The sequence below is a fragment of the Lycorma delicatula genome, chromosome 10 (assembly GCF_047948215.1).
Source record: "Lycorma delicatula isolate Av1 chromosome 10, ASM4794821v1, whole genome shotgun sequence".
Classification (NCBI taxonomy): domain Eukaryota; kingdom Metazoa; phylum Arthropoda; class Insecta; order Hemiptera; family Fulgoridae; genus Lycorma; species Lycorma delicatula.
The window spans coordinates 25837073-25862687 of NC_134464.1; the positions used below are offsets into that span (position 1 = coordinate 25837073).

The 25615-nt window shown below is 29.3% G+C and overlaps 1 protein-coding gene across 2 annotated transcripts in view; it reads left to right on the forward strand.

Annotated features, from left to right (window-relative positions):
• Positions 1 to 22715, forward strand: part of LOC142331132 (V-type proton ATPase catalytic subunit A) — a 49319-nt gene extending 26604 nt beyond the window's left edge. For both annotated transcript variants that reach the window (XM_075376821.1, XM_075376823.1), the window contains exons 8-13: positions 3036 to 3165; positions 8336 to 8462; positions 10246 to 10494; positions 11610 to 11816; positions 15360 to 15549; positions 19556 to 22715. In XM_075376821.1, the coding sequence (XP_075232936.1) occupies positions 3036 to 3165; positions 8336 to 8462; positions 10246 to 10494; positions 11610 to 11816; positions 15360 to 15549; positions 19556 to 19648 (996 nt within the window). In that variant the 3' untranslated portion in view covers positions 19649 to 22715. The remainder of the gene's footprint in view (positions 1 to 3035; positions 3166 to 8335; positions 8463 to 10245; positions 10495 to 11609; positions 11817 to 15359; positions 15550 to 19555) is intronic.
• The last annotated feature ends 2900 nt before the right edge of the window (positions 22716 to 25615 follow it).

A 25615-nucleotide genomic window follows, 5' to 3' on the forward strand; every position in this document is an offset into this window, starting at 1 on the left:
TTTTATTATGTGATTTAGCTTATTCTTTAGTTATCTAAGCCTATTAAACATTAATTTTACAGATTCCTGAATCTTTTTCAAAATGCCATGATAAAAAAAAATTGTTACCTTGCCAAAAAAAAAAAAATTAATTAAAAAGAAAGTAGAATCTAAATGCAAGAACTATCCCTCATCAGTCTGATACTCCAGTTTACGAACTATGATAATTTAAACAAAAATAGAATGAGAAATGGACTCTTTTCATTTTGAATTTCCAATGTACACATGTAAATTGACTGCGCTTTCGTAGCTTAGATTTCAATCAATTGTCAGTTGTTAGCAACAATAGTTTTCATTTTACTGTAAGTTGTTTGTATTATTCATATATTTATAATGAGTGCTACAATTTGTGATCCACTAACTCTGAAGTACAAGGAATAATTCAATTTTTGATGACAAAAAACAATTATGTGGTTGAAATTCATTGACAAATTTGTGATGTTTAGAGGCTAAATATTATGAGTGATGCTAAATTAAGATAGCGGTACTGTTCAATTCAATAAGGGCAAACAAATGTTCATAATGAGAAATGTGTAATGGCTGGCCAGGTGATAATGGTTGATTTGACTAAAAAGGTTGAGAAAAAAGTTCATAAAAACCATTGCTTCACCATGTCGTAATTAGCAAATGAATTTTGAATGAAAAATTTTTAAATCTGTGCCATATGGCTGCTGAGATGTTACCAGACATACAAGGAAAAATGTTTTTTGAAAGCATTACGAAAATTCAGGTGATGAGTTGTTTGATTACATTGTTACCGTGGAACCAAGATTTCTTATTTGAATGTTGAGTCAAAGTAGCAGTCATGCGATGGTAGCATTCATCATCTCTTAGACCAAAGATGTTTAAACAAGAACATTTGTTAAAGTAGCTTGTGGCTACTATTTTTGGGACAAAAAGTGTTATGCTTGTTGAATTTAGTGATCATGGAATTTCTGTTAATGCCAATACGTATTGCAAAACAAAACAAAAGGTTTTGAAATAGTTATATAAAACAAATAATATAAGATGCTATCCTGTGGGATTTCGTTTTGGCATGACAGTGGCCAGCCACATACAGCAAATCAGCCATATGAGATGATTGGAAAACATTTGTTGGAAAAAATCTTCAATCATCCATCTATAGTCCTGACTTAGTTCCCAGCGACTATTTTCTTTTTCTTCACCTTAAATAATAGGTTGCATTACAAAGGTTTGAAAATGACCTATTGAAAAATCGTATTACTGTGTTGTGTAGGTCACTCACTGGTGATTGTATTTCTTAAAGAGGAAATGAAGTAGTTGTGAAATGCTATGATAAATGTGTAGAAGGTAGCTTTACAGAAAAGTAGTAAATAAATGTAGTATTTATGCCTAAGGAATAAAAGTTTGGTCGTATTTTTCAGTTTTTTCTTTTTATTTCAAAACAGACTTACTTTAAAACACACTTTGTATAATGAATACCATTTTGATTTTAATGAATGAGATAATTTTAGTTTAAATTTATTCTAAAAAGCTGACTAAATGCTATCAAAGTTAACATGTCATTACTTTTACTTAAAAAAATAAAAACATTTTGAAGGTGGAGTGGATTGAAATATTTGAAGTTTGAGAAATTTGTTTGAAATGATAGAGATAAAATTATCTGTAGTTTCTGTTTACGAAAGAAATCCCTGTATAAAAACAATGGACAGTGTTAATATAATATAAGAAGTAGAAAACTTTACAAATTGTTTAGTTATAAAGGAAGCAGTAAAGGAATTGAAAAAAAGTTCAGAGAGAGAGAGAGTGATAGGGTAAGAATGACATCATTCTTTCAGTAGGAGAAAAATTGTGTAGAATTACTCAACATCATGGTCTTACAAGGGAGATCCAAAAATAACAGGAGTTGTAGTGTGGTAGGGGGTAAGGTCATAGTTGATGCTCTGCTGCTGGAAGAGTTGGCATAACCCTTCCAAGTCAGTACATGAAGCGATGCCATCCCAAGTTGTGTAACACCTCTTGTTTTTGTAACAAGAGGTGTTACAAAAACATAGTGAATTTTTAATACAAGAGTTATTTTCTGAATTAGTTGAAAACATGATTACTGAAACTCATGAGCAATTTGGAGCCATCAAGTTTTGTTTCCTGGTACAATTCCATTAAAATTGAAAAAACAGAGAACATCACTTTGATACTGGATCGAGACTGATGTGCTTTTTTGGAGCGTGGAGATTCTTTGTCAATCCATTGTGATAATTGAACTTTGTCTTTATGACATAGCTGTAAACTCAAGCTTTCATCTTCCGGTTATGATCCTTTGGATGAATGTTTCATCGTCATTGGCTTATTCAAGAAGTTGCCGACAAACATCCACTCAATGTTCTTTCTGCTGATCTGTCATAAAACAAGGATCAAACTTGCCTGCAACTCAATGTATGTTCCATTTTTCAGTCAAAATGTAACAGCTTGATCCGATTGAGATGCAATAACCTCTTCTGCAAGTTCTCTGACACTCAGTCTGCGATTTATACACACCAGATAATTGATTTTCTGAACGTGGGTGATATTAATTGGAAGTCAAAGGCCGTCCTGGTTGAGGGTCATCTTCAATTGACTGATGACCACTTTTGTGAAAACCATTCATAACATTGTGTTCAACCCAGAACATTATCTCCGTAAGCGTGTTTCAAAAGTTGAAAAGTTTTCCCCCGTTTCATGCAAAATGTTCTGTTGTATTGTGCTCCTGAAATCGCACCTTACAATAATCGCTACTAACACTTAAACTTGTTGCACTCAAACAATAGTAACCCGAAAACTAAATGAGATGTCAACAATCCAAGAACATGTGATTACAGAGGAGGTTTTGTGGAACACAATGCTGCCAATCGCATCACTAAATATCTGCTGGTGCATAATTAAAAATGTTCAATTATTTTCTGAACAGACCTCATACATACTGTTATTATTTCTTTATTATATTTTATGCTTATTTTTTGTTTAGTTTGTTTTATTGTGATGATTGATTAAATTTTTAGGTATTAAGAGATTTTCCAGAATTATCAGTGGAAATTGATGGTGTTACTGAATCTATTATGAAGAGAACAGCTTTGGTTGCAAATACATCGAACATGCCTGTAGCTGCTCGAGAAGCTTCTATATATACTGGTATGGATTTTATTTTGTTTTTATATAAAATACTTCAATATTTATTAGATGATACATTGTTCTGCCGCTTTAATAAATAAAACTTGCCATACCTCATATTGGCCTCAGTCACGCTTGCTAACATATTTTTGTGGAGATTGTTACTATAGTGCTAACACATCTTTCATTGTTGGAACATTAGAGGTTGATTTTTTTATGAGTATCACAATCTATAGTAGTACCTTCATGATTACTCTGCAATCAAAAATGAAATGCTTTCAACATGACTTCATTCTTGGGAACAGACACAAGTCATATTGAATGAAATTTAGCAAGTAAGAAGTGTACGGGTTACAGTTACATTTTTTCCAAAAAATGGAACAGTGGATGCTAATTATACTTTGAATTGAAGAGCATTGCCATGATAAAGCCCCTTAATGTTTTTTCACCAAAGGTTGGCGTAACATCTTTTCACTTCATACAGTTACCATAGATCATTACAATATAATCAATTTAGAATTGCTATTTAGATTGAATTCTTTGCATGTAACTCTCTAAAAGAAATGAAAAATATGTTAATGTCATCATTCCTCCATTTTAATCTTTTTTTTTTGTCTTATGTGAGTTGCAACCTTTCTATTGGGACGATTAATTGTTGCTTTTTCAGTTTAATAATCATGAATCCAGTTCCTATAACACAGAAGAAAGAAACCAGACAGAAATTATCATAATTTTAATTAAAATTATCATTTTTTCATAATTATCATAATTTAATTATTGCAGAAATATTGATGAAACACTAGGTTAAAAGTAACTGTTAGCCTGTATTAGCTTATTGTAAAACTTTATACCAGCTGGACAACATAAACCATAATGTAAAAACATGTTAATTGATCACCCTTCTACCATCTTGCACATAGTGAAGGAGAAAATAGCTTTACTGCAACTACTGTTTCTTTTTGTTATAGTTTTGAGAAAGTTTGATGGAATGTTGGTTGGTTCATTATTGTGTGCAGTTGAAATGTTGTTGAAAAGATGTCGATACATGTTTAATTTTAATGCAGTCTTTGCATTAAAACCATCCAGCTATAACATATTATATTTAACACTTTTTTTTATATAATTTAGCAAAATTGTTTTTCCATTTTCCATTTCCCTTGTAGATGAAAGGGCTGAAAACTATTTCATCTATAAGGGAAATGGATATATTTCAAAATTTTACCTTTTAATTTAATTTTACAAATTTTCTCACTTATTGATTTGAATATCATTAGACATTTCCAAATGTTCTTTTTGGTTCTAAATCTGACATCTTATTGTTTCAAATAAAGTCCACTGTTATTCATGTTTTATCTATTTTCCCTGTCCTTTCCATCTATTATGTTGAAGATTCACTGCATCTATTAGTAGTTTTAAAATGTTGTTGCTTTTACCATCATTTTACTGTGCTTCAACCTAACATGACAATTTGGATACAATTTTTTTATTTTTAGATGTGTGTGTCTTTATTGTGCACTTATAATTGTTATTTGTAAATCCAAATGTTTCTTTTTTAAATATTTTTAACTTAAAAGAATTCTTATCCATCCAGAGCTGATATATTGGTTCTCTAATCTTTCTTATCGATTAGGGTCATTGTTCTCATTCATGGGAAAGGCATTCTATACTGTTCTTGCTAAAATTATACTTTGCCATTTATTATGTGGTATTCTCTGTAACAGATAAAATAGCAGGTAAGAATAACAAATTAAAAAACTTCTCAGATCTACTGAAAAGCATGTTCTCTAATTTAATTATGAAATATGTGCTACTAGCCCAATCATATGTACAAGATATAGGCAGACATCAGTGGTTTGCCTGTTACCAGGCTGTGGTCTACTAAAGTCTGATTCTGTCTACATGCACAACCCCTTGTCCTCTTTCCCTTTCCCTTCCCAGCTGCTGCCTTTTCAGTTGTGTATGTTTACCCACTACTGGAGTTCTAAGTATGTCTTTTTATTTTTTACTGTTTTGTGTTCACAAATTTTTAACTCTATTAAAGTGTTAACAGCCTTACTATGGAACTGCATAAGAAAAAGAAAAAACAAAAAAAAACACTATTGTTGACATTAACTATTAAATTAATTAGTTAATTTTTAATTGACCAATCAAAAAAATTAACGTGTACTCAAAAAATGAAGATGTAACAAGAAAAACCAATCTTCCTGACAAAAGTGAACTATCATTGGTCCCAACTACATCATAACTGAATACTCTGTCTTCAGATGATGAAAGTGAACTTCCAATTGTAAGTAAAATCACTTCTTACTTCAAAATGGTCATGGCCCTTTAAATAAGCTAAAGAAATGTGGGAACACAAAAAGATGCATTTCTTTGGTTAGATTGTCAAAATGGGAGATTAAGCTGCGCACTATTTAAGCAAGTTTCTCAGCTTGGTGCATTTAAAAATTAATGTATTGCAGTTTCAAAAGAATTGTCTTCATTCAGTCACTTTCAATGGGTCTACGAAGCCTTCCCAGCTCACTTCTTTAAAAAAATAAATTTTTCTCCACAAACACTTGGCAGGTCATATGACAGCAGTTATCTGCTAAGGCAAAATTGGAAACGGTTAAAAAATCTTGTGAAAAAATGAACATGTCTTATTTCGAATCTACTATAAAAATATTTATGTCAGCATACTACCTGTCAAAAAAATGTTAGAATCATCTGAGCCCTAACATAATCTTTTTCTGATCATCTTGAGTTTTTGGTCCTCCAAAAGTTAAATGCGGTGGACATTGGTATTGGATTACACTCAGATTTAGTGCAACAGAAATTGTTAATCACATTTTAGGTAAAATGAAAAAAAGAATCCCCAAACAGATTTTGAACTTTTCAGTTAAATTTCAGTCACAATTGACAAATTTACAAGCCTAGAAGCTAAATCTACTTTGATTATATATATAGAATATCAAACCAGCAAAGAGCACTCACAAAATTTTTTATTTTTATACCTGATTGAACTGTCAAATAAAACTGCTGATACTGTCTTTTCAGGTCCTATTAAACTGTTTGAATAAAAATGGGTTCAGTGATAACTGTCTCAAAGAGAATTTGATCACATTTGCCAATGATAGTGCTAGTGTCATGTTAGGAAAGAAATCTGGTATTGCGGAAAAGTTGTCTAAAAAATATCCCAATATTGTTCTTTGGCACTATATGAACTACAGGACAGAGTTAGCTGTGACTGATTAGTCGATGATATGGCAACTGTTAATCATTTTCAAATTTTTATGGATAAATTATACACTTACAAATCACAATGGGAATTAGTTGAATGTGCAGTAAGCTAGTCCTGCAACTAAACAATATTGGGTACAAGATGGGTAGCAAGCTCTTTCAAGCTTATAACAGCCATATATATGGTATGGAAATCAGCATTATACTTGCATTTCAATAAGGCTAAAAATGATAAAAGTAGAAATCTAACTGAACAGGCTATGCATTATGGATTAAACATCTTATGTCATCTCAATTCCTATCTGATTTGGCAATCATATATGACATATTAGCTAAAGTTTCAATGATGTAGAATCTCTTCAAAGCAGAAAAATGATGATCATCTATGCAGACAAAATCATTAGAAGTATTCAATTTTTGAAGACCTTGCAAGAAAACTTGCTACTAAGTGCCTCAAAGTCAAGAGTAATTGAGTTTAACTTTTGTGGCATACCTGTAAAAAAAAGCTAAAATGTCCACTATTAATAATCAGCATCTGCTGTTAAGTATAATAACCTTGAAACAAGTCTTTTAACTATAAGAAGTAATAATAAGCCATCAACTGCAACTGCAGGCCCCTTCCCTCATCAAGAAGAATACAGTTCACTTCTTTCAGAATCGATTGTGCTAGAAAGTAACAATTGGTCTTTAAACAAACCTGTAGGATACAGATATGGTGAGTCAGAGATCGAAAAACTTTGTATTAGATCCAGGTAAAATGATAATAAAAAGAAAATCAGTTACAGAGATTATCTGGAAAACAACCTTGTTGTTTCAAAGGATTTAAATCCACTGCTGAATTACTCTATACTTACACCACGCAGTTCAGAGAAGTGTGAGCGTGTTTTCAGCCACACATACATAATTATACCACTAGATCTAGACTGTACATTCCACTTGTTTTTGCCCTGATGTTCATTATACTTAATGGTCTAAACATCTGGAAATGAAATCCTGAGCCTTATGTCAGGACATTGTTGTGGAAACACTGAACTGCTGATGACAGAACACAACAAGCTAAGCCTGCTGATAGTGATAACCCTAAAGTGGATGAAGAATTTTTGCTGAATTCTTATAAATGTCTTTTGAAAGAAACTTGATTGAAATGTATGTAATAGATTTTATGTTTCGATTAAAATTAATAACAACTAAAAGTAACTTAAAAGATAACAATAACAACTAAAAGTAGCTTAATATTTGTTTGGCCTTATTTATTATATAATAATCCTACTGTATTTTCCTGCTTGTTATGTTTAAAATAAATAAATAATGATGATGTTTACTATAACTCTGTTTCTTTATTTTCATTTAATCCCTAACTTTCTTAGGCCAAAATGGAGTTTGGGCCTTTTACGTTATATTAGTGCTATTCAATACAGTACCAATATCCTCAATATTTTCAGCATTCCCACACTGGAAAATTGGCGATTACACCAGTAATGCCTACCCTCTGAATAGGAGGAAAGAAGGTTTTTTGTTAGGATTTTTCTAGTTGCAGCCAGTAAAGATTTCAAATGCTGGATACTTGTCTTATGCTGATCCTAAGGTATAGATTTGTGATATGCTAAAGTCCGCTATAAAAAGTTACTCTCTGTATTTATAGACAGAATTTAACTCATACATCGTCACTGTTACTTCGGCCATCAACTTATGTGGTCATAGGCTTTTTTCCCTACGATGTCTCAGATATTATAAAATTATCAGATAGTAGTATGATGCTATTTGTTGTTATCCAGGGTTTTCTTAACAAATTCATTCCTTGTTTACAGTTTGAGTCTAAACATGAAATTTAAAAAAAAATGCTAAAAAAAAGTTACATTAAAAACTTTTTAATTCTACCAGCAGCTTGTCATAAGTGTTTTAAAATGTTTAGCTCTTTAGTAGATGTTAGAAATGTGCCTCAGGTGTATATGAGACTGAATTTGTGTTTTAGGTATCACCTTATCAGAGTATTTCCGTGATATGGGTTATAATGTTTCCATGATGGCTGATTCCACTTCTCGTTGGGCTGAAGCTTTAAGAGAAATCTCAGGTCGTTTAGCTGAGATGCCTGCTGACAGGTTTGTATCTCCTTATATTTATTTATGTAACAAGTTGACATTTATTTAAGCTATTACTTTTTTTTTTATTAGAATTTGTAGTAGATAATTAATTTTACCTGTATAATAATTGTTAAGTTAACAAGGAAAATTAATAATAAGATAAGGAAGTTCTAATTTGAATGGCACTTATCATTCTAATTATAATAATGTGTATATTTCTATATTAGCTAAATTAAATAACACTATTACTCCTATTATTTTTACTTGAGCGTGGTTAATGATATGGTAATTGGAGGCTAGAATGACCATTGGTGCTATGTTTTTCAATAATGTGGTTAATATAGATAAGTTTTAACATTCTATTAGAAGGTTCTGCACATATGGTAAAACAAGTAAAAATGTTATCTTAATCGATTGAAAATTTACTATGCCTGGTAAGCTAATTTGATATCATTTCAGTAGTGTTTTAAAGCTCTTGGATATTTAGCTTTTTTGTTTAAAGAGTAGGGCAAAACACTCCAGTAACTGTTTCAGTAGGATAAAATATTTTAGTTTTAATCATTTTTCCTCCTTTTCAGGGGATTCTTTTCCTTAAAATTAATTGTTTAAGGTACTCATTTGGAGCATACTTAGTTTCACAGATGTTAAAAATTACATATCACTTTGTGAAAATTAAAAAAAAATTCATGTGCCCTTAGAATCAAGCTTTTATTAGTTAATTAAAATTCCCTCTTAACCTTGAATTTTATGCCCTCTTTCTTAAGAAAAAAGTGTAATAGGGTCAAATGAGAAGTGTTAACTTACGTGAATCATAAGCTTACCAGGAAATTTGTTGCAGAGCTTATTTATACTTTCCCAGCAATTTGTATTAGTGCCATCCTCTTGCAACTCTGGATTGTGAAGCTGTTCAACTTGAGGAAGAAAGGAAACTTTCAACATGTAAATTTTTCATTCGGGTGTAAGCAATATTGTTTAAATTTTTTTTTTTTCATTTAAACCCAATAATTGCTATGCTCTAAGGAATGTACAAAATAATTTGTTTTAAATCTTTAGGATGAAGTTCTGGATTTTGTTGGGCTCATTAACATTTCTGTTTATTTATTAAATTATCTAATTAAAAATTAGCCTCATTACACATCAAAATATCTTGTTCACTGATAAATTAGTGTTTTGCAGATTTCTCTACATCAACAGCTTTGAACAGTTGCTTAGATTTTGGTATAATTGAATTTTATAATGTTGAAAATGCAATTCAGACTAAAAAATTCTATATATATTCCTTTTAGACATCCTTAATGTTGTTGTGTGCATGTATACTGGTTTTCTGAGTCTGCATAGTAAATGTTTTTAGACTTTCTTATTTTCTGAGGTCAATAGCATCATGATTTAATTTTAAAAATGGAACTTCTTCATATATATTAATTTTTTTTCATTCACCTCATAATCACAATTCTATTGATTTTTATCAATCCTATTTAAATTAAATTATATACAAAATTGAGTTAAACTGATAAAATTTGTTTTAATAGAATAATCAGTGACAGTAATATACATATGAATTATCCAGCCATTTATGACTGACTCAACAACACCTAGTTTCCAATTGGACACTGGTGAACTTCCATTTCTACTAAATTTCTTGTAGCTGTGTACTGTTCCATGAAACTGCTAATGTCTGTAATAGTTGATAAAATTTAATTAAGAAAGTAATACAAGAGATAACAACACTATTTTTAATTTTCTCAAATCTGATATGTGTGTTGTGTTACCTGTTAATGATAGCATTTTTCTTTTACTTTAGTGGTTATCCTGCATACCTGGGTGCAAGATTAGCATCATTCTATGAACGTGCAGGACGTGTCAAGTGCCTCGGTAATCCTGATAGAGAAGGATCAGTTAGTATTGTTGGAGCTGTATCACCACCTGGAGGAGATTTCTCAGATCCTGTAACATCTGCTACTCTTGGTATTGTTCAAGTGTTTTGGGGGCTTGATAAAAAACTGGCACAACGTAAACATTTCCCTTCAATAAACTGGTTGATCTCATACAGGTTTGTGTTTATCATAGGATATAAATTTTTTTCTTAAATTAATTGATTTTTTATATTTACGTAGGTTTTCTAATGAACCATTTATTTAAATTGTGAACAGTAACTTTACAATTATGAAATTTAAAAAAATAAGTTTTGAGGATCTTACAGAAATAAGAATGATAAAATTTCATTTCATTTTTTCTGCTTTGAGTCCATTTTTTTAGATAACCTGACCTAATAAATGAATAACTCCCTGAATTATTACCTAATATATTGAATGACTGACCACAAACCAGGCTTAAGATTGTAGTTTCTGTTAGATATCAAAAAATCTATTTTTTCAGTTTCTTTCATAGTGTTATTTTTTTTCAGTTTCATTTATTCACATTAACTAAATTTGGATATGATACAGTTCTGTGAGTTGAACAAATTTTCTTCAGTAATTTTTCCATTATTTTATGTACCAACTAACTTTTTTCACGCTGTAAATAATGAGGAGATTGTAATAAACAAAAAAGATGTTTAAAAACTTTATGCTGACTATAAACCCCCAAAAAGGAAATCATTTGGGTCTGCATTATCTGTTCCTTGTCAGAAGCTAATTGTTCAATGAAATTCATGTATTAATGTGTGTAAAAACGATTAGCATTTTATCTTTTAATAACAAGTCAAAATATTATAACATTGTAATATTTGTTAAAATTAACAGTGAAGTTAAATTCATTAGTACAACAATGTTTTCTAAACTTTTTCTTGTAAATGATATGTTTAATTTATATATATTAGATTCAGAAAGACCAAACAGTGGAAATAGAACTGTAACAAAGAACAAATGATAAAAAGTATAGATAAAAAATAGAACACTGAAATAGCTAACAAAAATGTCAAAAGATTAATAATTGTTGTGTGATGATAAAACATACTTTATTGAATAAGTGAACTTATTATAAATAAGAATTTATAAATAAATATTTTCATAACAATTAACTTTACTCTACGGTGAGAGGGCATTTTATGCACAGTTATTAACAGTAGATTAAATGTAATTGTTAGTAATTATGGGTTAAGTGAATGCACTTCTAATCGAGTACATTAAGAACTAAAATTTGTATTTTCTTTTTTAATGTTAACAGTAAATATATGAGAGCACTGGATGATTTCTATGACAAAAACTTTCCTGAATTTGTACCACTAAGAACAAAAGTAAAAGAAATCTTACAAGAAGAAGAAGATCTGTCTGAAATTGTACAACTTGTTGGTAAAGCTTCCTTAGCTGAAGCAGATAAGATAACACTAGAAGTAGCTAAACTACTAAAGGATGATTTCTTACAACAGAACAGGTATAATTTAAATGAATTTTCTTCTTTTTTTTTAATATGTAATATTGTTGGCCTTGTGTTTTAGTTACTTCATGTTATATTTTCCTTGTTTTCTGTATTGTAATTTTTAAATTTGTATTTATAAATTTTTTATTGATAAGGAAAGTTTTTTATGATTGCATTTATATATTTCAATGAGTAATCATTCAAGGGTACAAATAATTTTGATATTATTTATGGAACCCATAGTTGGAATAGTCTCAAGTGTTTGTAAGATGTTATTAAAATGTCTGATTTTTAATTAGGTAATTTATAAATATTTTGTGATATGTAAATATCATTAATTTATTTTAAAATAATGTACTGCCATAATTTGCAAGAAAAAAAATTTCTTTTAACAATATATTTTTTTCAAACCCAAAAATCTTTATAAATATTTGTTTTTTGAAATGCCAGTATGTACATTTTGAAGCTTTTTTCTGAGAAATATTATGTATGAGGGGAGTTTGGAAAGTAACCTCTGTTGTAGCATAGTACTAGTAGTAGTGTTAGTGGCCCTGCCATTGACACATCAGCTTACTCTCTGAATTGTGTGCTTCCAGCTGTGTCAATGTGAGCCACGTACTTTAGCCTGTTTGCTTGTTGTAATGTAAAAAGATTACTGCAATGTAAAACCTCATGAAATGCGAGGTGCATGCTAGCATAAGACTTCTTTAGGCACAAAATGTTTCGGCAGCAGACATCCGTCATCAGTTGTGTACTGTGTATGGCCCAAACATTATGAGTGATGGTGTAGTGCACAATGGGTTTGATTTTTAAAAAAATTGGAAGAACAACAAACATTCATGAAGAAGAGAAGAATGGTAGTCCTTCTGTAATGATGGATGATCTTGTCAGTGAGATTGATGAAAATGTGCAGGAAAGTCAAAGATACACCATCTCTGAACTTCCTGAACAATTCCCGCAAATTTCTCGTATGGTTTTGTGCGAGATGGTCACCGATGAATTAGGCTGTTGGAAGTTCTGTGCTTGGTAAGTTCCAAAAATGCTCACAGAGATCCATTGAATCAAACAAATGACCCTGCCTTAGACTTCCTTTCATGCTGTGATATAGAAGGAGAAAGTTTTTTGAAGAGAATTGTGGCTGGAGATGAAACTTGGGTGGCCTACATGAATGCCAAATCGAAACAACAATCAATGGTCTGAGGTCATACCAGTTCTCCATGCAAGCCAAAGAAAGCCCACCAAATTTTGTCAGCGATAATTAAAATTTGTAGTTTTATGTTGTATATAATAAGGTATTTTTATCTATGCAGGTTTTTTATTTATAGCCAAACGGAGGTTACTTTCCAAACCACCCTCATATTTATTTTGTTTTTGTATAAAACATACAAATTTGACAGTTAAATATGAAAGTAGAAATATAATATATAAGTATTAGTCACAATTTTCATAGTATCACTGAAATATATACGATGTCAGTTATGTTATTTATAATATAATATATTATTAAATATTATACAATAATTCTCAGTTACAAGTTACTTTAACAATAATTTAAAACAAAAAGAAATTGATACAAAACAAAGATACTGTGAGAGACTGAGTGTAATAATAACTAACACTAGGTAATATACAACTGAATCAAAATGGTGGCAGCTGAATTAAAATAAAGATTTCAAATGTAATTACATAATTATAACTAAAAATATAAGGCACTACTTTAGGACAATTTGTAATTGTTGTAGATAGAGACGTGATAAATACAAGTAAAAAAATCAACTTGTGGTAGTTTTAATTTTAACATAATTATGTTGCTAATTTTTTTAATGCTAATTAAAATTCATGTTAAAAGTACTTAACCAACTGATTTATTATAATTGGCAAATTTCAACCACATGCAACTTCGTGGAGAGCAAATTACTGTCTGTGGTTTGCTGTTGCTCAGCTTCATCTGATTATATATACTGATTATGAGGCTATCTGTAAATTAACCTCCAGTCGGGTGCTACAAACTGATTTCTATAGCTACACAGTACATCCACAGTAGACATCAAAATACATCTAAAGTAAGTCTCAAACCAGACTGAATAACAGAAATAAGTAGATTGTAGAAAATATCTAGTCCATTGATTTTTCTCCCACAAGTTGCGAGGTATGTAAAATCATTCGTTTTTTGCATGCAGAAGGAACATCTGGAGTCAAGATCCAGTGTTGGCTGTGCACAGTTTATGGTAATTACATAATGTAATTTTCTGCACTGTTCTGTGAGAGAATGGTGCAAGAAATTCAGGAAAGGGCGAACTAATGTACATAATGGAAAGAGGGTGACATTCAGTGGAATGTCACCCTATTCTTTCTGCATTGTGATGAACTTAAACAAATTGAAAAAGCTGCTAATGATAAATACTGCTTCACAACTATTGAACTTAGCGAGTATTTTCTTCATATTACAAGGTCCTCTCTTTGTGAAATTGTTGGGCTTTTGTCTGTATTATGTGCATGATTGGTACCAAAACAACTTACAGATGCCCACAAAAGGAGAAGAATAGAACGGCATTTAATTTTTTTTCAGTAATACCAGAATAAATAAAGTGAATTTCTTGACAGTATTATGACTAGCATTTGTTCATTGTTGAGACAAAAGAACAGTCCAAGCTGTGGATGCACATGCACTTGGCGAACAAGCCCAAACAATTAAAAAAAACCAATTCAGACAAAAAAAAAAGAAGATGGTTATTATGTTTTGGAATTATAAAGAAATTCTGTTGCAGAATTTATGAAGCTAGTACTACTGATGTTTATTGTGAAACAATGACAAAGCCTAGCAGACCAATACAGAATAAACAGTAAGATATGCTAATGTAAGGGATCTGTTTTTTATATTACATAAAACCTCACACTGCCACTAGTACTAAGAACATACTAAACAAGTTTAAGTGGCAGATTTTTTATTATCTCCTTACAACCCTGATTTGGCACTATCTGATTTTTATCTGTTATTAAGCGTTAAGTATCTGGGTACTTTAGTGAAAGCTGTTTTAAGAAACAATAGACAAGCTGATTTCATTATAGCTGACAGTTCCTTGAATTTTCCAGGTGCTTGCTTTTACAGGTAGAAATGACAGGTGCTTGAATTTGGGAGGATATTATGTCAAGAAGTAATATAACCATTTATGTAAATTTTGAATATGGTAAATTTGTCTCTGTTCATTTTGTTTATTTTTGTTAGTCAACCAGAGATTAATTTAGAAATAGCCCTTGTATTTCCAGTATTCTGTCATTAATTTTATTAATGTTTTGTCAGCCTCTTTATCAGTATCCTTATGCATTTGAATTAAGGATAAACTGCCATCCAGTGTTTTATAATTCATATCAGGTAACTTGAATCTAGAAGTAATTAAAATTGGATTTTAAAGAAAATTTTCTCTTAAGATTTTAATTATTGAAACTTATGATAAAAATAGAAACTTTTAAGTTACAGTAATTACCAGCAGTAATCTCTTGTTAGATTTTAAAATGAGTTATTTAAAATATTTAATAAATTATTCACTCACTTTACAGTTATTCAGCGTATGATCGCTACTGTCCATTTTATAAAACTGTTGGAATGCTGCGTAACATGATTGCATTTTATGATATGTCAAGGCATGCTGTAGAATCTACAGCGCAAAGTGAAAACAAGATAACATGGAGCGTTATAAAAGATAGCATGGGAAATATCCTGTATCAGTTATCGTCTATGAAATTCAAGGTAATTAATTCATGTTTTTTGCAGATGTTACATGTAAATTGTTCTTATTCATGTTTAGTTTTGTACGTAGATATCCCCTTTTGTATAATTATTTTTTTTTGAAATTGTGGTTTTTAAGAGAAAAACAATTAAAATGCTATGCATTTGTAGAATTTATGAAATATCACTCACTGAAATATCTTCTTATTTTCTTGTTCAGATAACCCTTGATACAAAAATAATTTCTTTTTGTGAAAAAAATTATTTATGACAGAAAATTTGCATATTTGCATCTGGCACAGTCGATAGTTCATGTGAAATTATACTTTTAAGTTTATTCCACATTGACTACACTTGTGACGTGTTTCCTACATAGTTTACTTAGTTTTATGGTTTTATAAATGTGTATATAACCTGAAACATATGTACATAACTACAGGCCTATGTGATCATTCTTTATTTCTTTAATCAAAAAACATACAATTCATTAATTCCAAAATTTGATTATACATACTGTGTTTGAAAGAAATATTTAAAAATTAAAAATTCTTATAACAACAGAAATGTGAGGTAGTGATAATAATCTGGTAGATTATGTAGTCATAATTAAAGAATCATATAGCAAAACATTAATGAGGAAATTATTTCCTAAAATAAATATTAATAATATTGGTAACAATGTTGTGCTACTTAGTGGTGGATGCAGTTCACTGTATGCTGTTTACATATTTTACTGGTTAATGAACATAGTAGTTAATATCAGGTAAAAATATAAATAAAAATTCAAGAGATAAACTGTTACATAAAATTTATTATTTATTCTTATAATTCTACTTAATAGTTTATATTATTCAGTAATCTATATTGCTATTCATGTAATCTGATTGTACTTTTTAACCGACTTCAACAAAAAGGAGGGGCTTCTCAATCTATCAAATGGAGATTTGGTGTTTATTGTGAGCAACTTTTTTTCATATGAGTAACATTTTTTTGTAGACAATCATTATTTAAATAAAAATAAAACAAATAAATATAAGATGAGGTAAACTTTTAAAAAATGTATATCTAACTTGCAAAAAAATTGCAGCAAAAAGTACAACAAAGTATATTTTTAATGCAGTTATTAGTTTTTTAATTTGGTACCAACTTATAAAATTTACATTTATAAATGCATATAAAAAATGCTTGTTAATCATTTTAAAAAAAAATTATTGTCATATGATAAATTAATGAAAATTCTCTGTGGAAACTGATAACAGAAGATCAGACTTTTATAGTAAAAATAGATACTAATGAAGACAGTGAAATTGTTACTAGAGTTTTAAAAAACCAGTCCACCATAATTCCACTATTCGCAGAAAAATCAAATCATCCTAAAATACATGCAGGGGAGTGGTGGTTGAAATACGATGCACAGGTGTTCATAACTTGCTAATGAAAAGAAGTAGTCGCAACAAATATGACATAAAAGTATGTCATAAGTGCAATTTTATTGCTACAAAAACTTATTTTACTACGAAGTCACCATTTACATACATTTTTCTCAGTAGTGAACCTGTTTTTATTCCGTCAATGAAGAATGCTGTGGTGGTCTTTCCATGATTCTTGACCTCATTGCTTCTTTAAGTTCATCATCCATGATGTATACCCTTAATATATCTTATCCACCCTTAAATATCTTTTTTATAAATACCTTAAGTATCTTATCTTATATCTTACCTTATCCCTTAAAACCCCTTAAATCACAGGTCACCATATCTGGTTAGTATGTCGAATAGGTTCAGCTTTAAACTTTATAACAGTCTGTAGTTGTACATGATATGTGTGGCCAAGCAATTATGTTGCAGAATATCTGTTCTGTGGATTATCAAACATGACACACATATTTCTTGAGGTGTTTTAATTACTTTATGTATTGCAAGAATTTATAGCACCCTATAGGTGCTTCCACATTGCCATTTTTATACACATTTTGATTCCCAGAATGCTGTCAAGAGAATTTTTTGCAAGGTTTATATTTTAAGTATTTTTTATTGTGGATGAACAATAGTGCTGTTATTCCATGTTCTGCATTTCCCTTGGGGATCATAATGATACATCCAAGTTTCATCTCCCATCAGTGTTCAAAAGGAAATCATCTCCTTCATTATGACAACATTGCAGAAGCTAATCATGGCATTCTTTTTGTTACTATTTATTTCTGTGAATTTCTGGCACCAATTTAACAATAGTCCAGTTCTGTCATTAGGTATCCTGCTAGTTTTTTCAATTTGCCTATCTCTGTAGTAATGCTTTGTTGTATGATGTATAATCATACAATTATAATTCACCTTTTGGTTCTTCTCAGTCACAAAAACTGGTTGACCACTTAAGATTCGTCCTCAATATTCAATTTTTTAGCTTCTGATGCACAAAATTTTATTACCCACCTACTTACAGTTCTTCAGTAACAATCTCTTCACAATAAACGTTAGATAATGATGATTCACAATAAACTTTAGGTAATGCTGAGTCTCACTTGTATTCACTTTTTCCACTGTTAAAAATTCAGTCACTGCACATTGTTTTAGAGTGTTTATATAGAAGGCGTACTCAGCTCCTTAACAATCAGAGGATGTATAATAAATAAACAGTGCATACTAGTGTGACAAGCTTATCAACAAAGTGAATCCAGCTGTAATGAAAAAATGCCCTATTTCTCAGTGTAGAGCCATCACTTTGCTTCATGTTAACTCCTGGCCTGACACAGTGCAGATAACTCAAGAAACCTTCAAGAAATTGCGTTGGGAAGTACTACTCCCTCTTTACAGTGTTAATTTGCTCCCATTGGATTTCCACTTCATGGTTCACTTTAGGATCGATGTGGAAGGCATGTTGACAAACACGTTGAGGCACTACATAGCAAGAAGTTTAATGGCGTGGTTTAATGATGACGTCAGGGAAAGTGTGCTAGATTTGCTCTGACATCAAGAGAAAGATTTTTTGCAGCAGGTATTAGAAGTAAGCTGATTCAGCAATGGGAAAAATATATTAATGTTGCTGGAAAGCAACAGTGATTATGCTGAAAAGAGAAAAAGCTTGTTGCATTGATTAAACAAACTGTTTTAGCTTCAGAGTAATTTTAGCATCTTTAATACAGAATGATCCTTGTATACCAGATGAAAGTGGATATGATATTTTTACAAAAAATATTAATAAAAAATACATAAAAGAGAGTTAAAAAAATTGCTTCATTAATTTCCTTTAGAAAAAAATAAGAAACATACACTTAAAAAACTCCAACTGTATTAATAAAAATACAAAAAAAACAATTGTGAACTTGTATTTTAAACCAGTGTCATTTAATTTTTGTATTTAAAAAAATATTTAAGTCATAACAGAATTGCATCATAAGATAAATTTAATTGTTGGCATTTATAGCGGTATTTGTAATAATTGTAAACAGTGCATATCTGTAAATCTAACAGATTCTTTAAACAAGATTTTTGGAACATTTAATTGCAACCAAAAATAAAAGAAAGAATTGCCTAGCAGCTTATTACACATGGACCTAACAATAATAAGTATAAAAAATAATTAGAAATAAATGGTAATTAGTAATAAGCTTCAGTATTTAGAAAAGGTATATTACAAACAAAACATATATATATATATATATATTTATGGATGAACAAGTAATGTTTGTAAACAATTAATTACTTAAGTTAGCCCATCTTAATTATAACCAACATTTAATTTAGTTGGTCATAGTAACTTAACAGCTTTATCATATAATGATATGAATGGATTACCTGATAGTATTTTGTAACTGACAATGAATCCATGGATTAAAAAAACGTTTTTCATAAATTTGTAAGTTTATATTAATTTTCCTTTCCTTTTTTTTTAGTGTTAATATGTGTTTTTATTAATTAATAGCTTAACATGTTATATATACCATGCGAATCAAATTTATTTTTTAATCTTCATAAATCTATCTTGTGTATCTTTTTTTATTGGCTTATATTTTTATTTATTTTATTAACAGGACCCTGTAAAGGATGGTGAAGCAAAAATTAAAGCAGATTTTGAACAGTTACATGAAGATATACAACAAGCGTTTAGAAATCTTGAAGATTAAAAATCTGATGTTTATGTTCAACATCATGTAAAGAATATACAATAAAAAAAAGTTGCAATATAAATTTACATACATATATGTGATGTGTTAAAAATAATAATTGATTTATTATTATGCTATAAAGTTTGTGATGAATGCTTTTACCTCTATGAACCTATTAAAATTTTGTTGTATTTAAAAATTTTTTTGTCATCGTTAAATATTATTTGTTAATCATATTGTGTTCCCACCTTCACATGAATAAGTTGTCATTATCATGTCTTACTCATTTGTTCCATCTCTCTCGTTCAGTATAAAAATCATCTTCATTTGGAAGCTTTTATCTTGTTTTTATTGTTGTGTTGGTGATGGGTATACTTAAAATCATTATCATCTTATTTAATGTAGTTGTTTGGCTAGATGATATGTATATTATATAATTGTCATAAAGAATGAGAGAGTGGAAAAAGTGAGAGCGTTAAATTTTGTGTGTATATTAAAATATATGTATATACATGCACACACTCCTGTATTGTAGCATTCCATTTCATTGAAAATAAAAAAAAAATGTAGTCCACACTGTGTGCTGTGTACTCTTTCATTGTATAGCATACTATAGTGTGTAGTTTTTGTATTTTAAGCACCTTAATTCTTACCTTGAAACTTGGAAACTAGTGTATTTAATCATTATTAAAATTATGTTGCATAAAAGTTCTTAAAGTGTTATTGTATAGAGCATGAATTCAATGAAAAAATTATTTTTTTTTTATCAATTGATAATAGGTTGATTTAATTTTAAATGTATATGTTATATCCTAATTGTTATTTTTTAAATCCTTATTAACCAGATAATTAAAGTGTTCTCACAGAGCATGTAATAAAAATTATGTTTCTCTTATTCTTGTTTTGAAAAACACAAGAATAAGAGTTTGTTATTTAATGTTTTAACAAAGTTAGCATTGTATTTTACCTTGTAACATAAAGTTCCGTGGGCTTATTAATTGTAATAAAATAGATTTTACATAGCTACTGTAAAATAGATATATTTTCTATATAAATATGTACATCAATTTTTATGTTATGGATTGATTTTTTTTAGAAAAATTACAGTATTATTAAATAATGTTAGTATAAATAATAGAAAAAAAAGAAACAGTAATTATTAAATAAGAGTAATATTATATATATATATTCCTTTGCTACAGATTTGATTTTTGAGATTACGAAAAATTTACATTAATTTAAAGGTGATTGTGGTGTGCTATAGAATTTAAATGCTTTCTGTTGTAAAGAAAATAAAAGTGCTTAAGACTGCAGTGTGTGGGTTGATACATTATCTTCTTGAAGAATCCATTTATTAAAGAATCTATCTTTGAGAAAAAATATATATAATTTTTATTCAGCCTTAGTATGTTACTTTTCTGAATTTCTAATTAAATTTTTTATTTATTAAATTTATTAAATTTATTTAAATCTATTTTCCTATTTATACATTATTTGCCTCTTACATCGTATTTTTATTGTTAACTGTTCATTAGTATGCATGTTTCTTTCTATACTTTTGTATTTGTTGTACTTAATATTTTCTGTGGATCTATCTTCATTAGAAATTGGTTTTATAGAAAATTCACTATTTTGAAATTTCATCAGATTAAAATTGTTATAGCAATAAATAGTCTGATAAAGATAAACCCACTATAAATACTCTTTTGGTGTGACAAAATAATTAAAATAGAATTAGGAATGTACATAAGGTTTAGACCTTAGAATTAAATATATATATATCACTTTTTATTGAAAAAACAAGTAATATTTTTTTATCTAACAGATTACATCTGTTAACTAATATGGTAAAATTTTCTTTTGATACAACTGTTTTATTTACTGTGCAATTCTATTGAAAAATATGATATATGTTTGATATGAATTTACTTACTTAAAAGTTTTTCTGGCAGTAAATAAAGAAAAAAATCACCATCAAGTGAATCAAGCCATTTGTCTTGTAAACAAAATGAAAGGAAATTTTAACTGTTACTGCAAAAAATTGTTTAATTTGGTACAAATACATAAAAAAAATTATAGTTGAAGAAAATAGGTTTTTGTTTTAAGTGTAGTTTAATTCTTATGGAGGTGAGATTTTTAAAAATGTTATGTAATGCTTATTTTTCAAAAGGAAAATCAGCTTTTGAATTTTTAAAAGAAAGCTTATCTATAGGAAAGAAGTAGCACAAATATTATTATATAAGGGATTGGGGGTCCAACCTCTCTGCCATTTTCATTTCTGTTTCTGTTTCCCTAAAATAAAAGATAGATTTTCTTACATATCTGTATGATTCTTGCCATAGTAATAATAATAACTGAGATTATAAAATTCTAATTATTTTGGTTGCTTTATTTTGAGACTTTAATTGTTGAATTTATTGCCCATTGAATGTTATAGTTGTATTATTTAATCGTTTCTTTCTCCATAAAACTGCTTATAACGGGATGTTATAATTTTAATTGTATTAAATAACATTATTTTTTTTAAAATTATTTTACTGATTAATATTTTTCAGTAATTTTTAATTGCATGGTGGTTATATCAGTAAAAATTATATTTGTAATATAGATTTAATTATGATGTACAATACATCCATTGAATGTGAAGAAAAATGTTAATATTTTATTGTAATTATGTAATTTTGTTGTTATAATATTAAAATAATTATACATAAATACATAACATTGTTGTGTAATATTTAATAAATCAATATTTAATTAGGAGTAGAAAAAAAATTGTTCATTAGTTGTATTTTTATGAATAATAATTATATTTTAAGTCAGTTGTATTTGGCGGCTAACATCTGTACATTATATTAACCTGATATTTATATAAAAATAATATATTTTATGTAACATCATTTATCTTTTGAATGATTTACATTTACATTCCTGTTTTTATTATAAAAGAAAAGTGTTGACTATTTAAAACAACGGTGATAATTTATTGTTGTTTGTAATTATTTAATCATAAGTGGATACTTTTAATTCATTATCTGTTCAGTATAAAATGTACATTGTGTAGTAATAAATCAGTAAATTATCATTTTGAAAGTCTTATTCAGTCATTGTTAATTTTTTCTTGCAGATTTGCTTGTAGATTATGGTGAGTGGGGTTTTTTTACTGTGAAGTGTTTTTTTTTTCTTTAAGATAACAGTGGCATTTAGAATAGTTAGTATAAAATAATGTAGCATTAATTTTTTGTTCAGCTGGCCAGTCTGAAATAAATGATTTTACTATTTATCATTTGATAGCAAACAAGTTTTGACATATTTGGAAAATGTTAAAATTAAAATACGTTGTTTAAAAGGTTTAAACCCAGTCATAATGCAAAGAGAGTTAACTCCACTTTAAAGGTTTCTTCCCCTTCCCTTTCTTTTAAAAGATGGTAAAAAATTAGACTGCTAAATTTAATTGTTGTATCCATTCAAAATTATAAGAGCTTGAGTACCCAAAAACTGCTACAACTGATGAAATATCACAAAATATCCATATGTCAAGTTCTTGATCTCCAACTGAAGGTACTGGAGCTTGTTGGCATTGCAACTAATGTGACATTTCGCAGTAGACCATGTCAACTGTATTTTGCACAATTTTTTGGGTATAAAAAAGCTTTCCACTTAATGGGTTCCAAAAATGCATTTGACTGATTGCTTCTCAGGGTGTTATTCTCATGGTGACTTATTTAAATGCATTTTTGGTGAGTTTCTTAGACATTTTATAATAGTAGATGAAACATTGATGCACCATTATGCACTAGAGACCAAACAGTGTGTGGGAGCAGGTGAAAGTGTGCCAGAGTAAGTGAAAACTGTTCAGTCTGCACGAAAAGTCATGTGTATGGTTTTTTTTAGAATTCTTTTAGTATGGTGCTTATAAACTATCGCTGGGGGATTATTACATTTCACTACTGGAGTGACCAAAGGGTGCTATTCAAGCCAGATATTCACATCTGCCCAAAAAGAAGATACTCTTTCATCATAATAATACATTTTTTTTTAATACACACCCATCTCAGGTTTTTGCTGCAAAACTCATTGAACTATGCTTCAACATGGTTCCATATGTGTTGTATTTGGCTCTCGGCGATTTCTTCCTCTTCTCAAATGTAAGGAAATGGCTTGCTGGATAAAAATTCACTTCAAATGATTATATCGAAGGTGTTAGACAGTTGGTCAAAATATATTAAATTGCAAGGTAAATTACTTTAGAAAAAATCTGAAAAATCTTGTATTTGTGAAGCTGAGAAATTTCCTAACAACCCTCATATTTGCTCTTCGATTACAGATTGTGGACACAATCCCGCATTGCCTGAACTTTCTAAAAAGTGGCTGTATATTCATCATAGGTCTGTAATTATGAAATTTGAATTTTCAAATCGAAGGATTGTATTTGAAGTATTGGAATCTAGACCTTTTTCAAATTAATAATTTGATGGTTACTGTGGAGATTGATGCCTGTTAGTGTTTTGATGCAGTCCCCTTCCAATGCATTCTATGAAAGCCATTCCACTGAGAGTATCAATTGTAGTTTAGCAGGATTGCATATTGATAGCAGATATCAATCTTATTGATCACAGTTGTTGGATTGGGTTTTCTGGCTTCTAACTTATTTTGTTTTTTCATATAATGTAAGTACTCTCTCCATGTGTTTATGTATTTTTTTTATAGTAACTTAAGTTTAAAAAAAAATCTTAGTTGAGCCTTAGATCTCATCATGTCTTGAAACTTCTTGATTTACTGCTTTTCTTCCTTTAAGATAATACATTGCCACCTATTCAAGGTTGCACCCACACCTTAGATACATTTAGTGAGCTGGTAAGGGTTATTGGGTGTAGTTAGTTGTTCTGATAATATTGTAAAAGTAGGCACTATTAAAAAAGGGCCTGAGAGGTAAAGAAAATTAGTGTTAGGGAGTATAGTTATTAATCTCATTATGAATGGTCATTTAAAAAAAAATTATTTTCAATATATATCTGCATACTTAAACTTTTTTTTGCATAGTTGCCATTTTTTTCATATCTGAGAACAATTTTTTTTTTATAATGTGTATAAAAATACATTTCCTGAAAGTTCATTGTCATTTTCAAGGGGAATAATGTTTAAGTGTATGTTATAAATGAGATCAATTGGTGAATTCTTTGAAAACATTTGATTTTGCAGCTCTGTCAAAACCTTTGTAAAAAATAACCTTGGTTCCTCAAAAATTAGTGATTGTGATATTTCATTCTATTAGGTTTGGTTGAGTTATTTTGTCTTCAGTAAACTTAATTACTTTACTGTTTTGCCTTTGTAGGAAATTCATTTTTTATTACTTAGCAGTTATATGGAAAACAAATTTACCTCCTCTGTCTTTCTTCTCTGTTTCTACCTCTTAGCAGTCTAAATATAAATATGCAGATACTACTTTTTGACTTCTTCATTAGTCAACATTTTGGTTACAATCTTTCCTACCTCTTAGCAGTCTAAATATAAATATGCAGATACTACTTTTTGACTTCTTCATTAGTCAACATTTTGGTTACAATCTTTTATTACAGTATATGAGAACCTAGTTTTTCATTAGTGTTTAGATATACTGCAATATTTGAAAAACATTTTACACTAGTTATGAAATTTATGATTCTAATTTTTGAATTCACTTATTCAACAAAGTGAAATGACTGAATGTTAGATAGAACCAAAATTTTTCTTTACATCATAAAAATTTGTACAAGTCAAATTCAGAAACCTTTCATCAACTGTTTGGTTATTACTGTAGTCTGATTTATTTCTAACAGATCAATGAATTTGACATAATTAAAACAATTTGAATTGAAAATCAAGATAGATTTTCAAAAGTGATGAGATTGTTTATTGTTACAGCCAAGATTGATTAATTTAACGACAAGAGTCAGTGTTGATAAAACCGATCTAATAAACTATTTGGAGCTACTATACATAGCT